The sequence below is a fragment of the Cibotium barometz genome, chromosome 39 (assembly GCF_041138505.1).
Source record: "Cibotium barometz isolate CiBa-2024 chromosome 39, ASM4113850v1, whole genome shotgun sequence".
NCBI classification, from domain to species: Eukaryota; Viridiplantae; Streptophyta; class Polypodiopsida; order Cyatheales; family Cibotiaceae; genus Cibotium; species Cibotium barometz.
Window position 1 is genome coordinate 20,929,770 of NC_141084.1, and position 21,264 is coordinate 20,951,033.

The 21,264-nt window shown below is 40.4% G+C and overlaps 1 protein-coding gene across 5 annotated transcripts; it reads right to left on the bottom strand.

Moving 5' to 3' along the window:
- Positions 1 to 10,790: 10,790 nt before the first annotated feature.
- On the bottom strand, positions 10,791 to 20,962 carry LOC147615856 (uncharacterized). 5 transcript variants are annotated; one of them, XM_086778461.1, is made up of 3 exons: positions 20,922 to 20,962; positions 13,126 to 14,080; positions 10,791 to 12,791 (listed from the first exon to the last, which is right to left on the bottom strand). In XM_086778461.1, exon 3 carries the CDS (start codon positions 12,380 to 12,382, stop codon positions 11,021 to 11,023), a length of 1,362 nt encoding a protein of 453 aa, XP_086634587.1. In that variant the 5' UTR covers positions 12,383 to 12,791; positions 13,126 to 14,080; positions 20,922 to 20,962; the 3' UTR covers positions 10,791 to 11,020. The 5 variants fall into 5 exon arrangements, with proteins under 5 accessions (XP_086634587.1, XP_086634588.1, XP_086634585.1 ...); XM_086778462.1 differs by lacking the exon at positions 20,922 to 20,962 and having other exon boundaries at positions 13,126 to 17,528; XM_086778459.1 differs by lacking the exon at positions 20,922 to 20,962 and having other exon boundaries at positions 10,791 to 12,833; positions 13,126 to 13,656.
- Positions 20,963 to 21,264: the final 302 nt, after the last annotated feature.

Here is a 21,264-nt window from a genome sequence, read left to right on the forward strand (position 1 = left end):
CTAAAAAAGTGAAATGAAAATGAAGTGAGAGAAGGAACTATTAATAGTTTTTTTTAAGGAAAAAAAACCTAACTAAACTTATTTTCTTAGCCTTATTACATCTAGATTTATGCTGGTGCGTGCACAACCCAACGCCTCCCTTGTCTCCTCATTTGTGCACGCCAAGCACCATGCCTATGGGGAGCATTGGTCTACAACCATTCAAGCCGAGCATGACTTTTTACAGCCTTGCGTGCCTCTTGCGCAAGCTTAGATTGTTGGGCCCGCTCCCTAACCAATACCCTTCCAAAGGTTGTGCGATAAAACCCAATTGAACATCTCTTGTAGGATAGTTTGTACGTGTTCCTCCTACAGAAGCTCCACCTCCATGTCTTGTATTTTTGAAATAAAACCCTCTTGCTTTATAATGTGATTTCTCCATCCCTTGGGTACTCCACATGTCGAGCGATCTATACTTGTTCATGAAATACGCACCATGCGCATAAACTATGTGCTGTACACATGACAATAGAATTTAATTAGAAAAAGTCAAGGTTAAAACACCAGTTTATTTTTTATTGTACAACTTACCATATAGTGTGTTACTTTACTCTCTCCCCAAGCACCTACAACACTTTTGGTGAACACTTTTGCGTTCACGAGCACCATTTGGCATTGCTTTGACTCGTTTGATAAGTTCCTATAGCCTTTGAATCTTTGAATCTTTGCATCCTTCTCCACATTCTCTATGAGGATCTCTTTCATTTTATCTAATGATGTTTTAAGTCCTCTCTTGACATTGTAAAAGGCTGCATTGTGATGCTTGCAATTAAGATTGGAGAATATGGGTTTGCCAAGCTCCACTTGTAGTCAATTTTCTGGAGTATCCTAACAAGCGAAGCTCTCCTTCACCAACAAATTGCATAAAAGATGATAAATTGCGAAAAGGAGGGTTTGCTCTTAATGGAGGGTATCTACATTTTTCTAGTTAGCTATCCTATGGGCTTGGATAGATTGTGCATCAGTAGGATGGGTTTTTTTAGAGTTGCCATACTCTTCAGGAATACGAATGTGTAAATCAACCTTTCGTTTTCTAGCTTCACAAGGGGCTACACACACAGCTTGCAAAGGCTCCATAGCTAAGCAGAGGAAGAAGCTAAAGTAGAGAGATCCTCGTGGGGGGAGAGAGAGAGAGAGAGAGAGAGGGAGGGAGAGGGAGAGAGGGGAGTGAGTGAGAGAGACTGTAAAACTTTGCTGTTCAGGTTTAACACAAACCCGTTTTTCAAAGTAGAAAATGATATTTTTGATATACAAATATACTAACATGGAGTTTTTCATCAATAAATTACATTTATGAGAAAAATTAAAAAATAATAATTTTTGGGATCCCCACAATTTCGGGATCTCATGGATGTAGTGGTTCCTGACAGTTAGTTATGTTTATGGGGTTGTGGGGACCTGACAGTTAGTTATGGATGTACTGGCTCCTCTGATGTGACCCTTGAATTATAAGCTTTTTGGAGGAAAAATTTTATTTTCACCATACATATTGGTTGGGTGGTGTTTTTTCCACCTCAAAATGTTAAAAAAATAAAAAATAAAAAATTTTTGCTTTTTGGGACCCACCTAAATACGAGAATGTTTTGTTGATGTGGAAGGGAGATATGGTGGGAGTTAATGAGAAAGGAGATTTCAAACTGACAAGAAAGATTCAATTTGTAGAGAATGAAGATAAAAAATTCAAAAAGTATGAGAAAAGTCAAAAAGTAAGAGAGAGAGAGTATGAGAATATTCCCTTTAAAAAGTGAAACTAGGGGGGTATGGCTGATGTGGCAAGGCAAAAAGTAGGGGTCATCATAGCCTTTATCTCCCTTAAGCCCAACTTTTTAAGCTCTAATCCCTTAAAATTAGGAATCTTTAGGAGGCCCTTTTTGGGTCCAAAAAATTCCTAATGGAAGAGAAACTTCCTAGCTCTGATCACAAAGATAAATATATTGTACAAGGATCAGGAGCCCCATTTCCTACTTAGGATGATGGTCTCCCTCTCACTATGTGCCAGCGTTCCTCCTCTAGCTCTCAGAGCTACCCTAGCAAGAAGTTACTACCACAAAACATAGAATTTCCAAAGTTGGTCTTAGCATTGACTCTCCTATTTCTAAGGAGAAAAGAGCCCCTATGAGGAGCGGTCACATTCAATGTACAGGGGATTACGGACCCCCTTAAAGCGTCCAAGATCAGGGAAAGAATTCATGTTGACTACATGTATCTTAACGAAGTAAAGGCCTCTAGCCCTCTCCTCAAGTCCAACTTAAAGAAGGATTCTAAGGAAGTGACATGGTTTTACATAAACATAGTCAAGGTAGTGGAGGTACTACTCTGGGCATCCATAAATGATGGCACACTGTATCAAAGATACAGTGGTTGATCCAACTAACAGATGGATCGCAGTGAAGATGGACACTAATTTTGAGTGGTACGTAGTTTCTATATATGCTACTGGTCCTACTAGCTCAAGGCCAGCTCTATGGCAATCTCTGCTTCAACTTCACCTGCTGATCATTCTAGTGAGAGACTTTAACATGGTGGAGAACAAACAAGACAGAATGAGTGGCTTGGGTCACTCTTAAGGGGCGTAAGCGTAGGGAATGGCTTGCCACACAGTAAAGGCTTTCATGACTTGGTTGACATTGCATCTAACCCTGAGTTCACGTGGTCAAAGGGGAGAGCTGATTCTCACTTGAGGAAAGCAAGGCCTTACAAATGCTATATTAGTAACAGCATTGTCAAGGAGTACAGCAGTACTAAAATCAAAGTTTTGTACACGACTCACATTTTTTCTCACAAGACGATTCGCATCTCTATCCTCAAAACGGGCTCTTAGCCTAAGGCAGTTAGCCTGAGGCGGGCTATTTCCATGCTGACCCGTTCTTATTCGAGCTACCAAGCATGCAGGAAGGAGTTCAAAATATATTCCATAGTGCTTTCCACTCCCAGTACACCTGCCTGATCCTGGTCTCACAAACAGTTTCTCTCAGAAAGCCTTGGGTGTTGAAATCCATGGATCAAGCTCTTCTACTAGCAAAAAATATACCTAATTAAGCCTAATCCTACACTTATTAAACATGATTAATGTGATTAATCTAAGGTGGATGTAATCTAGGTTTACTCATGATGATGAGTGTGTGCAATAAACTCAAGCACAATCAGGTTACAAGATTAAGACTTGTACTCATAAAGAGGCTTGAGATGTGTGCAAGTGATATATTTTCATTGCTTTGAAATAGCCCCCTTTTATATGAGGAGGTACACACTTGGGCTTATACAACAATGTGGGATATACCCCTTTGCTCATGTGGCTACATGCTATGCTTTGCACTTTCTTGGCTACTCATCTCACTCCCTACCTCTTCCTTGTGCTCTAATGGCACCACACTTCTCAACACCGCCCCTTGGTGCCATATCTCTGGGCTACGCAAGGTGGTTGGATGCGAGGTTTACAACATTCATTACCCCCCTGGTGCTCAACTCTGGCTACTCTTAGGTGGTCGGGTATGAGTTACAACAATCATTACCTCCCCTAAGTGCTCAACTGGCTACTCTTAAGTGGTCGGGTAGATTAACAATTGCATCACTTCCCCTAGGTGCTCTCTAGCTACTCATAGGTGGTCAAGTGTGCTCAAAACATGCAACAAACAAGATGATAAGATGGGTGTCTACTCATATGGTGACCCCTCTTTTACAAGTTAGGGTAGTGGTGGTAGCTCGATGTTGCTTAGTGTTGTTGCTGGCTCAAGATCTCCTTGCTTTTGCTTGATAAAGATTCCTCATTGCTTTCTTCATTCTTCATGTTAGTGTCGTGTCCTAGTTGGTTGCTTCTTGGCTCTTCTATTTTTTTCCTACATCTAGCAATTTTTGAGATCTTTAGCTCCCCTCTTGTTAGATCTCCGACCAAACAGTTAACGTGTGCAAAAATTGCCAATTGCACAATGATCTGCTTTCTTCACCCGTGCCCACCTTCTTGGCTATTCTCAGTTGTGTGTGCTTTACTGCCTGTTTAGCTAGCCTCCTTCAACTGCGCTTTTCTCTTCTGCAAAAAATGCTTCTTATAGTATGTACGCCAATGCAAACTTTCTATGGGGAGGAGATGCAGACACCTTCAGGATTGCAAAGGTTGCATGGAAATATTATACCTTGTCGAAAAATAAAGGTGGTTTTGGGTTTACCGAATATTGCAGAACTAGCTAACAAGATGGTAAGCAAGTGGATGGTGAGAAATTTGATGAATCCCACAGAAGATTGAGCCCTTTTATTACACAAAGACTCGTCCTCTTATTCTGTCCAAGGGTATAACATGTGGACAAAATTGCCTGCTATGATACTCTTCTTCAGTAAGATCCCCATTAAACCTAAGGGAAGTATGCTTATCAAAAGAATATGGTCACCCTGGAACAGACTCAAAGGAAGCATCCACTCTCAATGAAAACAGTAAAGTGAAAGCATGCATCTTCCACCAAGACTCAATATGGCTTTCAATGGTGTGCCATGACTACATTCCCTTGCCTCTCTAAATATCCACTTAGAAGCTATCCAAAAAGGGCATTTCAACCTGGGCAGACATTTGGGATTTCAATGAGAGAACTTGGCTATCTCGCTTGATGCTCAAACAAAAGTTCATGCATAATAAGGAAGATGTAAATCTGCTTACACATAGAATGTCAATCTAGCACAACCAAAATATGCAATTCATTCAAATTAAAGGGACTTTTCTGCCCAAAGCGTTCGTATGGAAAAACCAAGACACCCTGCTACCTATTCCTCCTCGGTTCAGAGAGACTGTGAACCACAACCGTATTCTAAACTAAATAGAAGCTGGAACTTAAGCTGGAACAGAAGCCAATGGAATTTTAGGTTTATGAATATTTGGTCAAAATATATCCCTCCTAAAATTTCATGTTTGATGTGGCTCATATTGCATCATGCTTTGTGGACAAATGCACGTGTAGCTTCAATGGGGATAGGCAATGGAACATGTCAGGGTTGCAAGTAAGAGGAGGAAACCATTCCTCATCTCTTCATCTCTTGCCAGAAAGTTAAATCGGCACTCTCCTTTGTACAACAATGCATATATCCCAACCATCCACAAGAGCTTCTGTTGGGGGAAGCTAATGGGTGTTCAAAAAAAATGTGGAATGTAATCAGATCAGCCTTTCTGTGGAATGCTTGGATTAGTAGAAATATGATGCTTTTTATTTAAAAAACAATTTGATATGCTACAGGGACTAAAAAGCTCCTTGATTCTGCAGATGAGGAGTGCGCTAAAGGATATGATAGAATTGTTTTATTAGCTGAGATAAAAGAACTGAACAAGATTCTTGTGGATAAGATGGACAATGATGGTGATAATACCACGAAAGAAATAAGAGTTACACAGTCACAGGTAATATACAAGAAGAGGGAACTAATGGCAACCGCAAATAGGAATGAAGAATTAAGGCATTATATCATGGACCTAATTGAGGTCCAGGCTTCTCTGTGAAATTATAGTTATGATAAGGAGTTAAGCTTCTCTCAAAAAAAACTTTTTTGTAATTAGTCCTATAACTAGACGCTCCCCCTTTTATTTAATAAAAATTTTAAGGCTCTTCTCAACAAAAAAGGAGGTGGAGGGGATGCAAGGGAACTCCACGCAAAGGGCAGGCACACATTTAAAAAATATTTATTTAAAAATGTGTTGTGTTTTTTTAATAATTTAAAATAAATAAAAACATAAAAATAGAGGAGACAAAGAACATGAAAAGGAAAAGTTTCCACCGCGAGTTAGTGCAGTGGATAAAGGTGTTGCTTGAGAGTCCCAAGGTCATGGGTTCAAGCCCTAATTGTGCAAGTGGTGGCATGCATGGGTGTGTGTGTGTGTGTTGTGCTGTACTTTCTAATTCCAGCCAATTTCAAAAAAAAAGGAAAAGAAAAAGTTCTGCTTTTTGTTGTTTTGTTTTGTTTTAGGTTTTAAAATATTAATATTAATCTTAAAAATTTAAAGGAAATAAGAAATAAAAGAAAAAGAAAAATAGGAGCCTTTTGCATTTATAAAAAAGAGAAGGTGTGTGTGTGTGTGTGTGTGTGTGTGTGTGTGTGTGTGTGTGTGTGTGTGTGTGTGTGTGTGTGTGTGTGTGTTTTAATTATTAAAAAAAGAAGGAGAGGGGTTTGCTTCTTCTTTTTTCAGCACAAGAAATTGTTGAGACCTAAGCACTAAAAAATCCATACACAATTTCTTGGATCATGGGTGATCTAACTCTTCGACGATCCCACCTTCCAAGAGATTCAAAATCTTTAATCATCGATCTCACTTTTACGATTGCAATCTAACCTCACCGATCTCATCGTCAATCCTACTGGAGGCGATTTGATCGTCGATCTTACGTTTATGATCACGATCCGCCGACCTCACCGATCTCACATCTTTGATCATTAATCCTACTTCTCAAATTGTGATTTAACTCCACCAATTCCACCCTCAGATCGTTACCTTCGATTCAGCTTTACAAATCATGATTTAACTCCCTTCGATTGCTAACTTCAATCGTCAAGTCAACTTTACAAATCACCAAACCTCTCATGATTTGACTTTAGATCACCAATCGAGCTATTCAACTCAAAAGCCACATCAGCATAATCACTATATATATAGCAACACAGTGCCGAACTCACCCTATATTTGAGCAAAGATATTTGAAGTAGAGATTTGACTAGCAAATTGAAGAAAGAGAGTGTGCACACGGGGGGTATGTGCACACGTGGTGACATACACACTGTGTACAAGCAAATGGGAATGCATAGGCGAAGTGTGAAGGTGTAAATGTGTGTACATATGTATGCACGAGTGGATGCATGTATGGGAGTGTGTAATTGTGCAAAGGGAAGTGCACACGTACGTGAATGTGCATGTGCGTGAATGCACATGTGCATAGACATGTGCAAAGATTTGTCCATGTGGGAAGTATGTGCGGGCATGAATGTGCAATCAACAAATGAGTATGTGGGGTACACGTGTGCATGTGAATGTAAAGGGATAGGTGTATGTGCGTGAAGGCAAGATGTGCATGTGCGTGAAGGCAAGATGTGCATGTGCGTGTGAATGTAATGTGTCTACACACATATGTGCAAATATGTGCACACCTGTATCTTTCTAGTTGTTTTTTAACATTTGTGGTTATGTTTTTGGGTTTTTGGGTTTTTTATCATTCCCAATGAAGATCGTGATTGTACACTTGAGAGACGCAAGGGGGAGAGGCGCTACGTTACATATGTGCTAATGGACTAGGGTTCGATGCTTACCGTGTGCATGCTCAACGGGCGAGGCCATAGAATCACTTACCCATCCACGATGAAAGATTGGACGTCACCACGACGCGCTTGGTTGAGCTGCATCTTTCCAGTTCTTGCTTTATAAGTTGGTGTTACAACGTGGTGCACACAGGTGTTGTGGGGTCATGGTAATCTTTTTGAGCCTTTGGGTTGCTCGGTGGTGCCACATAAGTGTGTGCACGATTCTCATTCGGAGTTGGCACCATGGGAAACTCTTCCTCGATGGGAACAAGGACGGGTAGGGCCACTACACATGAGCATGGCATTACCTCTTGTTACTTGGAGTTCACAAGCTCTTCTGACTTTCCTAAAGGTGGTGTTGATACAATCATCAAGGCGGAAGCCCATCACATGCGGAAGCTCTAAGAGTCTTCTTTAACCCCTAAACACCATCCTGGAACAACCTGATGCAAAACACAAGTAACAGAGATGGAGAGAAGAGAGAGAGAGAGAGAGAGTTGAGTTTCAGTATATTCATATAGTACAAAAAGGACGTACAACTTGGTAAGCCTTTGGATGCCCCTCAAAAGGTTGTCTTGACTCATAGAGTCCTACATTCTATTGATCCTAGTCCCTACAGGAGTGAATGAATATCAAGGATCCTAGCAATGACTATTTATAGGCCTTGAAGAACACTAAGAATAGCCCCCTCCAACCACCTGGATCAAATGGTAAATATGGAAGACCAATGTCGATGATGAGGCTAGCCCCAAATCCACTTGGGTCAAAGGAAAGGCCAACTACTGGCCCATCTTCACAATCGTAATGTGAATCCAACACTAAAACTCGTGGCCAAAACTATCCTAGAACTAAGGAACCATCGCGTAAGCCAAGACTAAGATGTGCCATAGGTGCATCTAAATGTCGAGCCACATAATCAAAAACCATACATTGCAAATGGCAAATGATGCACACAAAGGCAAATGTCATGACTCCGTAAAACATAGGGTCGTGTCAAAAATCACAAGAACCAAACGCACATAGCTCGTAGCCAGCATTATGAAAAGTCTGAAGGGAATCAACGCTCTCTGTGGCACAACTCGAAATATCCGAGACATATCCGAGACACAATCCATTATATCCATGTGTGTATGTACGTGATCTAAACTATGCATCACATCCTCATGTGCAAATCCCCATGTATCCATGATCTCCCAAAGTAAAAATATGATCAACAAGATCATCATAAGTGTCATCGTCTCATTGAAGACTGACAACGCATCCACACAAGAGAAATACATGGAATCATCATCCCGAAAATCACTAACCAAAGCTCTGATACCAATACAAGAAACGAAGCATGGAGTAGGCTAGAACTCATTGGCTAGAGCACCTCAATGCCTAGAGTTGCTATGCAAGAAAGGTAACATGGAACTCATTGGCTAGAGTCCTTGCACCTAGGCTTACCATAAATGACTTATATAGTTACTTATGCTAAGGACTAATTCTCACTAGCCCATGCTTAAGCCTAGTGCCTATGCCCTACCAACTTGTAGCATCAACCACATTACAATTTTTAAGGATTTGCCCAAATTTGATGGGTTTTAAGAATTTTCCCAAGTTTTTAACAACCAACATGCCCAAAATTGGGCATGACGACCGTCAAAAAGCAAGCCTGATTACAGCCTGCACTCTGTACGAGTGTATGATCCTGGACTTTACACTACCATACAGTCAGTTTCAACAATTCTACCCAGCCGTCTAGAAAAAATCATAGTGAAAACAACGCATCAAGACACTCATCAGTAGCTCTATTTAAGAGGCAAGGGATTTAACCCAACAGTAGAGCTCGAGCTCTGGAGGTTGGATGTGCGAGTTCAATACCCCTCTCTTCCTTCCCCCAAATAAGGTGTGGGATATAAATAAATGAACCTCCTCACAATTGAAAAAGAAAACAGTACCTATATTTATAACTTTAATTAAACCATAAACAAGCCGCCTCCTGCTTTTCCTCTCAGCCTTTTTTGTGCACAGAAATATGATAGGTGAAAATGGAGGAAATGCTAATAACCTAAGAGTGGAATAATACTAATTAGCCGTAACGCATGGGATATCGATTCTATCTTTCGAGGGCCTCACAGTAACTAGCATGCATTCATGTTCACTTTGCCCCTCTGCAACTAATAACTGAAGAGCAAGAGCAATGAAGAGTAAGTATTATGTATTCATGTTTGCTCTGTGCCTTCTCTTTGTGCAACTAACATGCCTAAGAGCAAGAGGAGTGAAATGTGTAAAATATTAGAGACTGTTTCTCACAAATTCAGAACTCTATAAACTCTTTCCCTCCTCCCTAACTCCTAAGTACGTATGATTAAGCACAAGCAACAATTGCATTACCAATGCACACAAACTTTAGACTGCAACTTGGTGTTGGAACTAGTGAAAGCCATGCCGACACCAACAGAAAGACGAGTAGAAGAGTTTAAAAACAAGAAAAAAGATGGCACCAAGGCTCTTTACCAAGGCCATTTTCCTTGGGATAGAATGGTCCATTTAGCAAACCCATTGATAAAAGGGCCGGTGAGAATGGTCCATTTAGCAAACCCGTTGATAAAAGGGCCGGTGTTAATAACATCCTCTCGTGCTATTGGAAATTGGGATGACACTACACTGCAAAGAAGCATGTGGGCATTAACTGTTGAGACTTGTCAGATACATCAAAGAAGCCACAATTTCAAACAAATCCAAACAAAATTTGCATTTACTCACCTCCACCACCACTCAAAAGGTACAAAAATTTCAAATAAATACTCTTTAATCAAAGCCCAAAATTAGCAATCTTTTAAAAAATACTGGAAAATAAATGACCAGGAAAAACACCTACCGTAGAATCATCCAAGATTTTGACTGCCCAATGGAGTCCAACCCCTCACACAATCATGCAAATGGCAGGACTAATAAAATGATTGCTTCCTTCTACATTCAGGAAGCAGGAAGGTCTTTTGTAAGTTGGTGGACCCATAAGTAATGTCGGTCTCTTCATATGTGTTGGGCAGGGAGTAGATGTGTTGTTGAACTCTTTAGCAAACAACGGTGATCCATCACTTCAGGCACCTGTCATCAAGGGGACAATAGCTAGGCAGTATAGTCTGAATCTGTTATGCCTTTGATGAATGAAGATAGCAGCACCAAAAGAACAGTTGATGAATGAGGATAGCAGTTTAGTCTGAATCCGTTATGCCATTGATGAATGAAGATAGCAGTGCCAAAAGAACAATCATCTTATCAGTGTCATGGCCTCTGTCATCTCACCAGTGTCCAGGCAGCAGAACTAAGTAGTTTTGCCTTCTCCACGTACACACAAACCTGGTCTTTTGTTATTAAAATATTAATTAGTATATTTAGATAAAAGGGTTCAAATTCTGTACCTGCACATCGGCATGCCAGGGTTTTACCACGCTGGGTAGAGCCATCTGGCATACACACAAACCTGCTCTTGCAACATATTAAAAAGAAATTGTATCGAGTATGTCCTTTACTTAAAATAATAACCAAAAAAGGGGACCTGTTCTAGAAAAATGTAACAAGTCACAAGTATTTGAGAATTGATACGTAATAACACAATGACCCTATTCTTGAGCCCAGAACGTCATTTTTTACAGTATCCTCTAAACTACTGTTCTGCCAAAACTTCTTTATTGTCGGAAGGAACCACACCACTAAAATCATGGCCCCTCTTCTACCACTCAGTCCAAACAGCTTGAGATTTAAAATCCATATTGGCATTCCCAGCCTCTGCTGTGTCTATTTTTCTGCACTGAAAACTGGCTGTAGATTCGGAATCCAAGTCCCCATGAGAAGGTTTACGCTCCCTTGCAAAGAGTTTGTCGAAAGCCCTCTTGGCATGTGCTGCCACCTTTGCTTGCTTTTCCAGCTCTTTCTCCGTCCTTTTCTGCTTCTGCTCCCGGCATTCCCTGTGCTGTTTCCTCCGAGCTTCCTTTTCCACTTCCATCCTCTCTTTCATGGCTTTGTCACGTGCTTCTTTCTGTGCTTTGACCCTCTCTCTCTTCACTGTCTCGTAAGTATCATGCACCATCTCCGCTGTTTCCCTCACAGCTGCCACTGAGTGATTTTCTGTGGTTCTACTCCTGCAACCACTCCAATGAGACTGAAAATTAGAGTAAGAGTGTGCAGCTGCTGCCTGAGGAATTCTAGACGTTGCACTTGAGTTGGGCTGGTCAGGATGATGCTGAGAAGTAGTGCAGCCACCAGTTTGTCGGTCCGAAGGAGGCCGAGAAGCATCACCTTCCATTCTCGAGTTGGCTTTTCTTCTATTAGACTGCTCCTCATGGTGCCAAGCAGTGGAGCCACCAGGCACCGAGGGGGAGCCACCAGTATGGTGATTGTTGGATTTTTTTGAAAAAAGTGATGCAGCATTGCTCTCTGTCCTTGAGTTAGGGTGACCTGGAGGATGCCCTGAAGCATCCCTGCTAGTGCTGTGAACCTCAGTTGCTGAAAATGGCTGGTGGCAAACTGTGCAGAACACGTCCACATTCTCATTGACCCTCGAATATTGAAATTTATTTTTGCATGATGGGCAGTCAGTCCAGAAAGTGGGGAATTTTTGAGCCGGCTTCGGTCGAGGCCGATTGGAAGTACTGAAGTGAGTGAAGTTACAGAACCCATTGGCGGCCCCGGTAAATTTCCCTCTCCTTGCATCATGAGCTGCCTTTTTTTCCTTGTCAGAGAGGACACCCCAAGCTTCTGAGATGAGTTTGAAAGCTCCTTCTGCACCAACCGCCTTGTTCTTGTCAGGATGGAGGATGAGAGCCAACCTCCTATACTGTTTTCTGATTGTGGTTTCATCAGCCGTAGCATCAGTCTGAAGGATACCATACCAGTTTGCATCAACTCCATTCACTTTGTCCTGCGCTACAATGTGTACATCCAACACTGCAAGGAGCTGAGGAAGGCCTTCAAGGTCAGGAAACAGGTGCTGAGCTTTCAGTGCAAATTTCTTGGCACCAAAAAGGTCATGCTGCAAAAACTTCTGCTCGGCAATGCCTCGAGAACGGATGGCCTCATCCTTGTTACAATCCATGGTTCTTCCAAACTGTGATTAAAAGCCTTACTATGGATATGTAGCATACGATGCAGCACCTAGATTATGTACATGTACAAGGACCTGGACTACGTGTATGCACAGGTTCTATTGGTCTCAATTAGGTTAGCCACAGTTCTAACTCAGCAAAACTAAGGTTTTTTTAATCAAATAATTAAGATGCAGCACCTAGATTCTGTGTGGCATTTACAATCCGAGCCATCTTCAGATGCCCACATCAATATAAGGGGACATTCTTGACCCCAAACAGCCAATTTATAAATGATCATCCAGCATCCCTCGAAACCACAATTATGACTATAACCCTGTTTTGCTGCTTGATGATTTTGCTGTTGCTCATCCTAGCCACAAAATCACTCTTCTGAATCCCGCCATGCCCTGCAAACCACTGTTCTGAATCCAGCTGAGTTCTGCTTGATGATTTGGAACCCTGGAAACCACTATTCAGCCTTGAAAATTTGGAATCCTAAAACCACTGTTTTGAATCCAGCTTGATGATTAAACCGTAATTTTGCTTAATGATTTGGGCTGTTACATGCAATCTCTGCCCACTTCAGAATGAAGCATGCATAGCAAAAGGCGATGGCACCCAACTCCAAAGACAGCATGCATAGCAATCAATGATGACCTAATACATGGCATGGCTAGAAATAACATATGGAAAGGCATTTACTCAAAGCCCCAAGTGGGCGACTAAGCAAGAAAAACCAAAGAAAAAGCACCTGTTGAGCTGAAGAAAGTTCTGCTTTTCCGCCCACCCAAAGCTCCTTGTTTTTTTCTTTTCCCTTTTCTGCTTTGAGCCCCTCCAGTCCTTTGCTTTTGGCCCGCTTGGCACACCCTCGAACGCCTTTGGCTTTCGGTTTCTGCTTTATTAAAATGTAGCAGAAACCCTAACAAACAGTGGCAGTCATAGCCCGATGTACAAGGAGAGGTGCATCAAATTAGGCACATCCGTAGCCATCGCCATAGCTGGAGCACGAACCAAGCGCTCTTTTTACCGCTCCTACCACCTGGCAACAGTGTAAACGTCTCCAGTCCTTTCCAAAAATTTGAAAATGAATTAGCGAAGGAGATGCATTTTTTTCCCACAGGGCCTCTTCTTTATGTGTTTATAAATATTAATAGATACTACTATTGGACCCGCGCGTTGCTGCGTCAACTAGGGTTCCAAAAAAGAACCGATTCGCTTCAACATAGAACCATCTTTAAGAACCGGAGAAAAAACAGGCTTGGTTGAATGTCCGGACAAGAGACTAATCCCTTGGTTCATCCAAAACCGAACCCGAGAAAAACTTCCCTCACCCAAAAAGCATTTTAAGTAAACTCAATACATTATTTCAAGTGACCTCATATATACATATCTCAAAATAACATCCATGTCTCATAGATTTATAGCGAGAACAAATATCATAGTAATGTAGCATACAAAGACGCAAAAAAGGACCAATATTACATATTCTCAAAATGCATCACAAAATTCATATAAGTCACCAATCTCAGTAATGTCAGAATCAGCAAATTCATATAAGTCACCAGTCTCAGTCTCAGTAATGTCAGAATCAGCAAATTGAATTCTTCTCATGTAAGAAGGATCATTCATCTGTCTCACAATACGCTCTCTATTGTAAGGTGGTGATCCATCCCGCACATGCTCTACTATCGATGAATGAAAAGGACCTGCACAAACGACACAACGATAAAACCTCAAAAGAACCTGCACATAACGACACATCAATAAATAAAATCTCAAAAAAACCATATAATAGAAACATAATCAAAATTACCTCGTACAATAGAACATCAAGTGGATGGTACATGAGGAGCTCTGGTATAAAACTCATAACGAATACCAATGGTCATGATGGATGTAAGAAACAACCAGTCATCGGGTACTGAATACCCCTCAAAAAATGCAAAGCATCTCTCCATCTCTCTCCGAAAAAATAAGACGCTCCACTCTTCATCTGGAACACTAATTCCGTACATCTCGACGCCTTCATCAATCCACTCCATTCCCAATATTCATGACCCATTGTTTAAACTCATTGCATCCATTAGTATTACTTGATTGAATACGCATATTTCAAGTTAACTTTAGAACTTTGATAGAGTTCCATAGAAAGGAACGACACAATGTTGCATTAACAATATCCTCACGTCTTCCCTTCATAATAACAGGCAAGATTTGTCTAAAATCTCCCCCCCATTAATACAACCTTTCCACCAAATGGCTCATCTGAGAATAATACATCTTGTAAGCTCCTATCCAATGCTTCAAAAGCATAATGATGAATCATTGGAGCCTCATCCCAAATAATGAGCTTACAGACTCTCAAAACCTCTGCAGGTTGTCCATGTACAGGGATTTTGCAAGTTGAAGAATTGTTTAGCTCCAGAGGTATCTTGAATCTAGAATGTGCAGTACGTTCATTCGCCAAGAGTAGAGAAGCAATACCTGACTTTCGCAGTGGCTAGAGCAACATGCCCTTGTCCATGTAATCGCGCAAGCAAACAATTATACAAATAGGTCTTGCTGATCCCCCCCGGACCATCTAGGAAAAAAATGGCACCTTCATCTGTCTCGCAATTGCAATCATTACAGCATCGAAAGCAACACGCTCGCTATCTGTTAATGTTGACTCCATAGCACTTGATAGGTTAGATTATTCGACAATATCAAAAGCTTTCTCTTCCAAAAGCAATCTGTTTTCACCCAAGACTTCCAAATCAGTTCTGTTTAGTTCAAGCATTTCTTCAAAATGTGCTAATGTCCAGCTCTCTGAGCATGAAGAATTTCTTCTAAATGCAATAGCGCTTGAGTTTCAGCTAATTGTTCAATACTAGTGAACTGACCCCTGCTTCACGAGCGATAACTAGTATAGAAAATCTTCTATCATTTCTTCTTGAAATCTCTCCCACAATATTCATGGATAGGAAAGCTCACAAAATAGCAATATAGTACCAAAAAGACATCTCAACTACAAAGCATTTTGCATGGATGATGCTTCCTCCATACATGCAACCCATTCAGAATCATCTTCCAGTATCCCTCTGGCAATGCAAGCTGCCCTGAAGGAAGGATAGATGTGACCATTGAGCGAACACAAATCTTCAAATGACTTAGATCCTTTACATATTGTAAGAAGTAGGCGAACATAGTATGCCTCACTTGCCGAAGGAGCTACAAAGTACATGCACCCAATAGTGTTTCCAATCTTTCTTTTGGTCCATTTCTTCAACTTGGAGTTCCAAACCCATTGTTGAGGGAAATCACTGTACAATGTATTATAGGTAAACCATTCAGTCAAAATAGTCTTGCCTACATTTTCCCTCTGAAAAACATCTGCAATATTATCATCATCTCTGAAGATAACATTATGACCCCCATCTAAGTGTACCTGCAACCATTGCACATCAGGCTTCTCATCGTGTAAATTATACTCCAAGAGTCTCCAACATGCCTCTGATCTAGAGACGTAATGTGCATCCAAATACCTCTCAATCTCATCGACTACGCAAGCAACATTAACATCACCACCTTGTACAGTGCTAAATCTTATTATTGCTCTGTCATGCCCCTTGTATATGTACTTGTAAAGATATTTCACTGCTGCTATTGTTGAGCATATTTCTACATTTATATGAGCATTATATGTGACTAAAAGATAAGGGTTATATGGCACAACCCATCTATTATCAACATTACACGTTTTCACTGCCATAGTTCTTCCATCATTTCAACACATATACATAGGGTAACCACTCTCATCCACAATAGTCTCTTGTGCAAAATCTTGTGAATAGTCCCTTGTGCATTTCCCTTTATCCATACAAACTACACTTGGATTTAATGGCCCACAGGGCCCATGGATATTGCAATGCAACATGACATCATGTAGAGCAGGAAACATTTGCTTGTCCGGTAATTCGGCACATACTAATTTGTCATAGTCTTGGACATTCTTAGGTTTATGGGCACTATCCAAGATCAATAACATGGGTGAATGAGGAAATCCTCTTTTTTGGAACTCAATGACACTCACATATCCAATCACCTTACCAAAGAGCTCCTTCTTCACGATATTTTTCATCATATCTAAATGTTTTTGGTGAAATACTCTAGTAGTCAAATCAGGTCAGTCACATGCACTTTGCCCCAGGAGTAAAGCATCTAATACCTCTGGCCACTTTGGTTACAGGTGAAAGTAATGAATTGCAGTCAATAAAACTCCATAACCATAGCCACAAGCCTTGCAAATAAACAAGGAGGAGATAAATATAGCAACTATGAATGAGACAAAGAGAGTGGGTTCAATCTCCCCCCATGCATGAGCGAGCACGCTTCCTCATGCATGTATTTATGTATTACCCAAAAAGCAAAAGCTCACAAATATAGCTTGATACATTCCACTTTGGGCCATTAATATCAAAAAGTAACTTGGTCCCCAAGCTAGTCTATTTACATTAAAATTGTAGCAATTTAATTAAATGAAACTATGGGTGGGCGACCATCATTGCACATCAAAATACGATGGTCGTGCACGAACCAAAATCCATCGCACCTACGCTACTCCATACACTAATTTGTTCACCAAAAACACAAGACACATTAAATCTCGCTTATCCGCCCAACACAATGCGACCACTGCTCCACGCTCTCACGCGTAACCAATCACGACTATGTGGTAAATGAGCGTACGTGAAAAATCAGGATCATCAGCATATGAGTCAATCAAAAGATTGCACTTGAATAGTAGACACATTATTCAAATAAGCATGTTTAAGTTTATCAAATGAATTAGAATTGCAAGCAGAACTTTGGTTATCATCAAAAGGTCTGCGAACGTCTAAGAGCATGCGCAACTACATTAGCACGGCCTAGTTGATATTGGATCATAGGGTGAGAATTTTGGATAAAAGAAGCCCATTTTGGATATGGCGATCTGATATTAAAGATTGGGTCAACAAGTGCTTAATAGCCTATTGATCCGTCTTTATGAGTACCTCAGATCCCATGAGATAATGCTTCCATATTTTGAGGGCATGGACAATAGCCAAAAGTTCCTTGTTATAGGTACTATACTTGGCTTCATTGGGTTTGAGATTTCGGCTCTCATAAGCTATGGGATGGTCATCTTACATGAGAACTCTGGGGGTTGAGAAGTGAAACATTTAGAAGATTAAGGAAAAGACCACAAAATCACATTTTACCTCTTGTTTTGCTTAATTCTTTAGTCATTGGTGGAGAGGCCCCCAACCAATCAATTGATTTAGTATGTTGATGAAGACTCCAAAGAAGTTTGAAGAGAGAGAGAAGCTCCAATCTCTCCAATTTGTAGAGGATTTTTAGAGGAAAATAGAAAATATCATTATTTTAGTATAATACTAGCATGGTATAGTTCACAAATTTTTTTACAAAGGACTAAGGATCTATTTATAGGTGAGGGAGGCCTCTAACCAAGTCCAACTAGGTTCTAGAATTTTCCAGGTTTAGTTTGGTTGAATTTGGACAAGATTTGGCTCCCTTTTTATTTGGTTTGATCCAGGTGAGAGGAGAGATAAAAATATCACAATATTTTTTAGTTAAAAACTCCACCACATGTGTGAAATAGGTGCCTCCTCCTATGCCAGATCCACTAGCATCTGTGACAACTAAAAAAGAAAGGACAATCAAAATCAGAGAGTTGCAGGATGGGTGCATGGGCCAATAAGTACTTCAAAGTTTCGAAGGATTTTCGCTGACTGTCACCCCCATCAAAAAATTATCTTCTTGAGAAGCAAGATAGTCAATGGGAAAGCAATGAGTGAGAAATTCTTTACGAACTTGCGGTAAAAACCTGCTAGACCTAGAAAAGATCTAACTTCATAGGCGTTTTTAGGAGTAGGCCAATCTTGAATTGTTTGGACTTTCGTAGGGTCTACTTGAATACCATCGGCGGCCGATACTATATGGCCTAGATATTTCATCTCAGTTTGAAAGAAAAAATATTTATCAGGGTTAGCATACAATTGATTTTTCTTTAACAAATCAAAGACAATGCTTAAGTGATCCTTGTGTTCTTCTTCAGAGTGACTGTAAACAAGAATATCATCAAATAAAACAATCACAAAGTTTTGATAATCTATTAAAAAAATTCATCATGCATGCAAATGTGGCAGGAGCATTAGTGAGACCAAAGGGCATGACAACGAACTCATAATGTCCTCATTGTTTACGGAAAGCGGTTTTGAAGATATCAATAGGTCATCTTCAATTCGGTCATCTTCAATTCGATCATCTTCAATTCGATCATCTTCAACGACTGCGGGATTTGGATGTTGAAGTCGTTAGCCACGGTGATTGCATGGCCAAAGAGTACGATAATTCAAACTGTTTCACTATGTTAAAACTGGGATGAATGCGTGAAGAAGCCCTAAATTTTTAGTGCATGTAGTTTGCTAGGGATTTTTGGTCGCAAAGGTTAACTTTCTAGCCACACGATGGGACAATAACCAATGGTGGCGATCTAATTGTTAAACTAATGCTAAATTGAAGGGATTTTGTCCCTCTTTAGGAACAAGGAAATTTGATATCAGGAAGATTCCAAAAAACCTACATATAGGCATTTTAATCTATTGAAATATTATATATTAAACTATATAACTTTCTATATGGATCTTCCTTTGTTATTCAAGTACTTGATTGTGCTAAAGTTGATAAAACACTAATAAAGAGAGAGCACACACACAAGAGAGCAAACCCTAATCCATTAGTGTAACCCTAATCAAAGAGGAAAGCCATATATACTCACACAATGCATAATAGAAGAGAACACACCACACAATTAATGTGTTGTGTTCACACACCATTCTTTTCTTCTTTTTCATTTTGATATTTCCCTCTTCATTGTGCCTTTGGTTCTTTTTCTTACACACTGATGCGACATTATGTCATGCAAACGGGTGGTCTTACCATGAGCTTCTTGAGTCTCTATGCAAACGGGTGGTCTTACCATGAGCTTCTTGAGTCTCTATGCAGTGTCTAGGACCCCAAAAAATGCGAACACAAATGAAATATTTTTACAGGAAGGTCTTACCCTGTATGGCCAATGTTTAATCCCAATGCAAAACATGGAAATAAAAATATGCATGTGGATCACACTTATTTTAATGCAAGAAATGTGTGATTACAAATTAAGTGTACGAGCACCAAAGCATGCTATCCTCTTCCTTCTTCTCTTCTTCCAAGCCATGGCAACCTAGACTTCAAGCATGACTAATTCTTTCAATGTATTTATGCAAAATTATGTCATTAAATACCATGATAAGTCGAGGTTCCTTGTATTGATAATAACATCATCCAAATCATGAGGGCCGGTGCATAAGCAAATAACAACATTGACGATCCCATTCTCCATTGTGTAGCACATGAATGCCTTTTTAAAGGAATAAGGTTTAGACCTTTAAAAATATATTTTTATTTTTATTTTTTAAAAACTTATCCCGATTGTGTGGACGCTGCCAGCCGCCATTCACGTTGCGCAGAGTACATGCTTTCCTCATGGCCGTCCGCCTTGTGGATGCAGTCTCACAAGTCCCCTTGTTTCTTTGCTTCAGTAGCCCAATGCTTATGCACAGTTTGTTGTTGCTTTTGCGGTTGACAATGGTGATTTCAACTCTCTGCGTTGAGAACAATAGGCTCTAGTGATTGTTCTCGCTTCCTTGCTATTGTATGTGAAAGTTGTTCACTCCCCCTCAGTTATGATATGCACCATTCTCTTCCTCCGTGTGTTTCTGCCTACATATGATGCAGCTCCTAATGTTGTTTTTGGCTCACCTAATAACTTCCCTTTCTTCCCTCTGCTTAGTTCTGTGTTCTGATGTGTGCAGTCTTGCTCAAGATGCTTTGAGCAGAGGGTAGGCTCTCATGCCCCTATTTATGTCACAGTAGTAGATGTTAGAGACACAGAAATGAGAGTGCTTGCTGTGATGCTTTCACCACCACTGCCACATTACTATTGTTTTATTGCACTGTTGTTGTTTTGCTATAGGTCACCTTCCAATTATATGACTGCAGTGCTACTGATGCTCTCTCAGCTACGTGGAGTACTACAAGTCAGGCACTTCTGCTTGTATTTCACCATGCTTATGTCTCTCTTATGCTTGGTAGCTTGGTCATGGTAGACTTCACAAGAGAGAGTAGCAGATTTTCTTGGCTAATAGATGTGATTGTGAGCTTAATCTTGGAGCTTGAAATGATTCTAATGCAAAACTAATCTTCTTCCACCTTGGGCAGCAATCCTTCAATTTGACGGCACCACTTTTTAAGAGTGAAAGGAAGATCTAATCCTAATGCATAGTCTAACCTATTCACCTTGCTAAATCTAGCCAACTTAGCTCTGATACCATGTTGAGAAACATGGACCAAGGCTAGGCTTAAGCTAAGGTGGATTAAAGCAAATGCTAAACATGATTAAAACATGAAGAGTAAAGAATAACTAAAAAGAGATGGACAAGAAATGCAACCAAATGGACTTACTTGATATTGCCTGAGATTGCTTGAGATGAGTTTATTGTGTTTACATTGCTTGAAGGTTCCCCTTTTATATGAGGTGGCTACTAAGTTTCTTGAGAGCTCATGTGGGATAAATTAGCTTTGATGATGTGGCAACTTGCTAGATGACCTTGTACCTTACTCACTCCCAACCACTTCTTCCTTGTGCTCTTTGGCGCCACATTTCTCAACAGGTTTGGCCTCTCGACGCATGACTAATCTGGCAACAGGTTTGGCCTCTCGGCGCTTGACTAATCTGGCTACTTGTTTGCTGTGCGCCGAGACTGACGAGTAAAAGTGTCAGTTGTTGCATGCTTGCCCCCTCTTT

What these genes read in the sequence shown, in the direction of transcription:
- LOC147615856 (XM_086778461.1), bottom strand. Translation starts at nt 12,382, where the DNA reads ATGGATTGTAACAAGGATGAGGCCATCCGTTCTCGAGGCATTGCCGAG.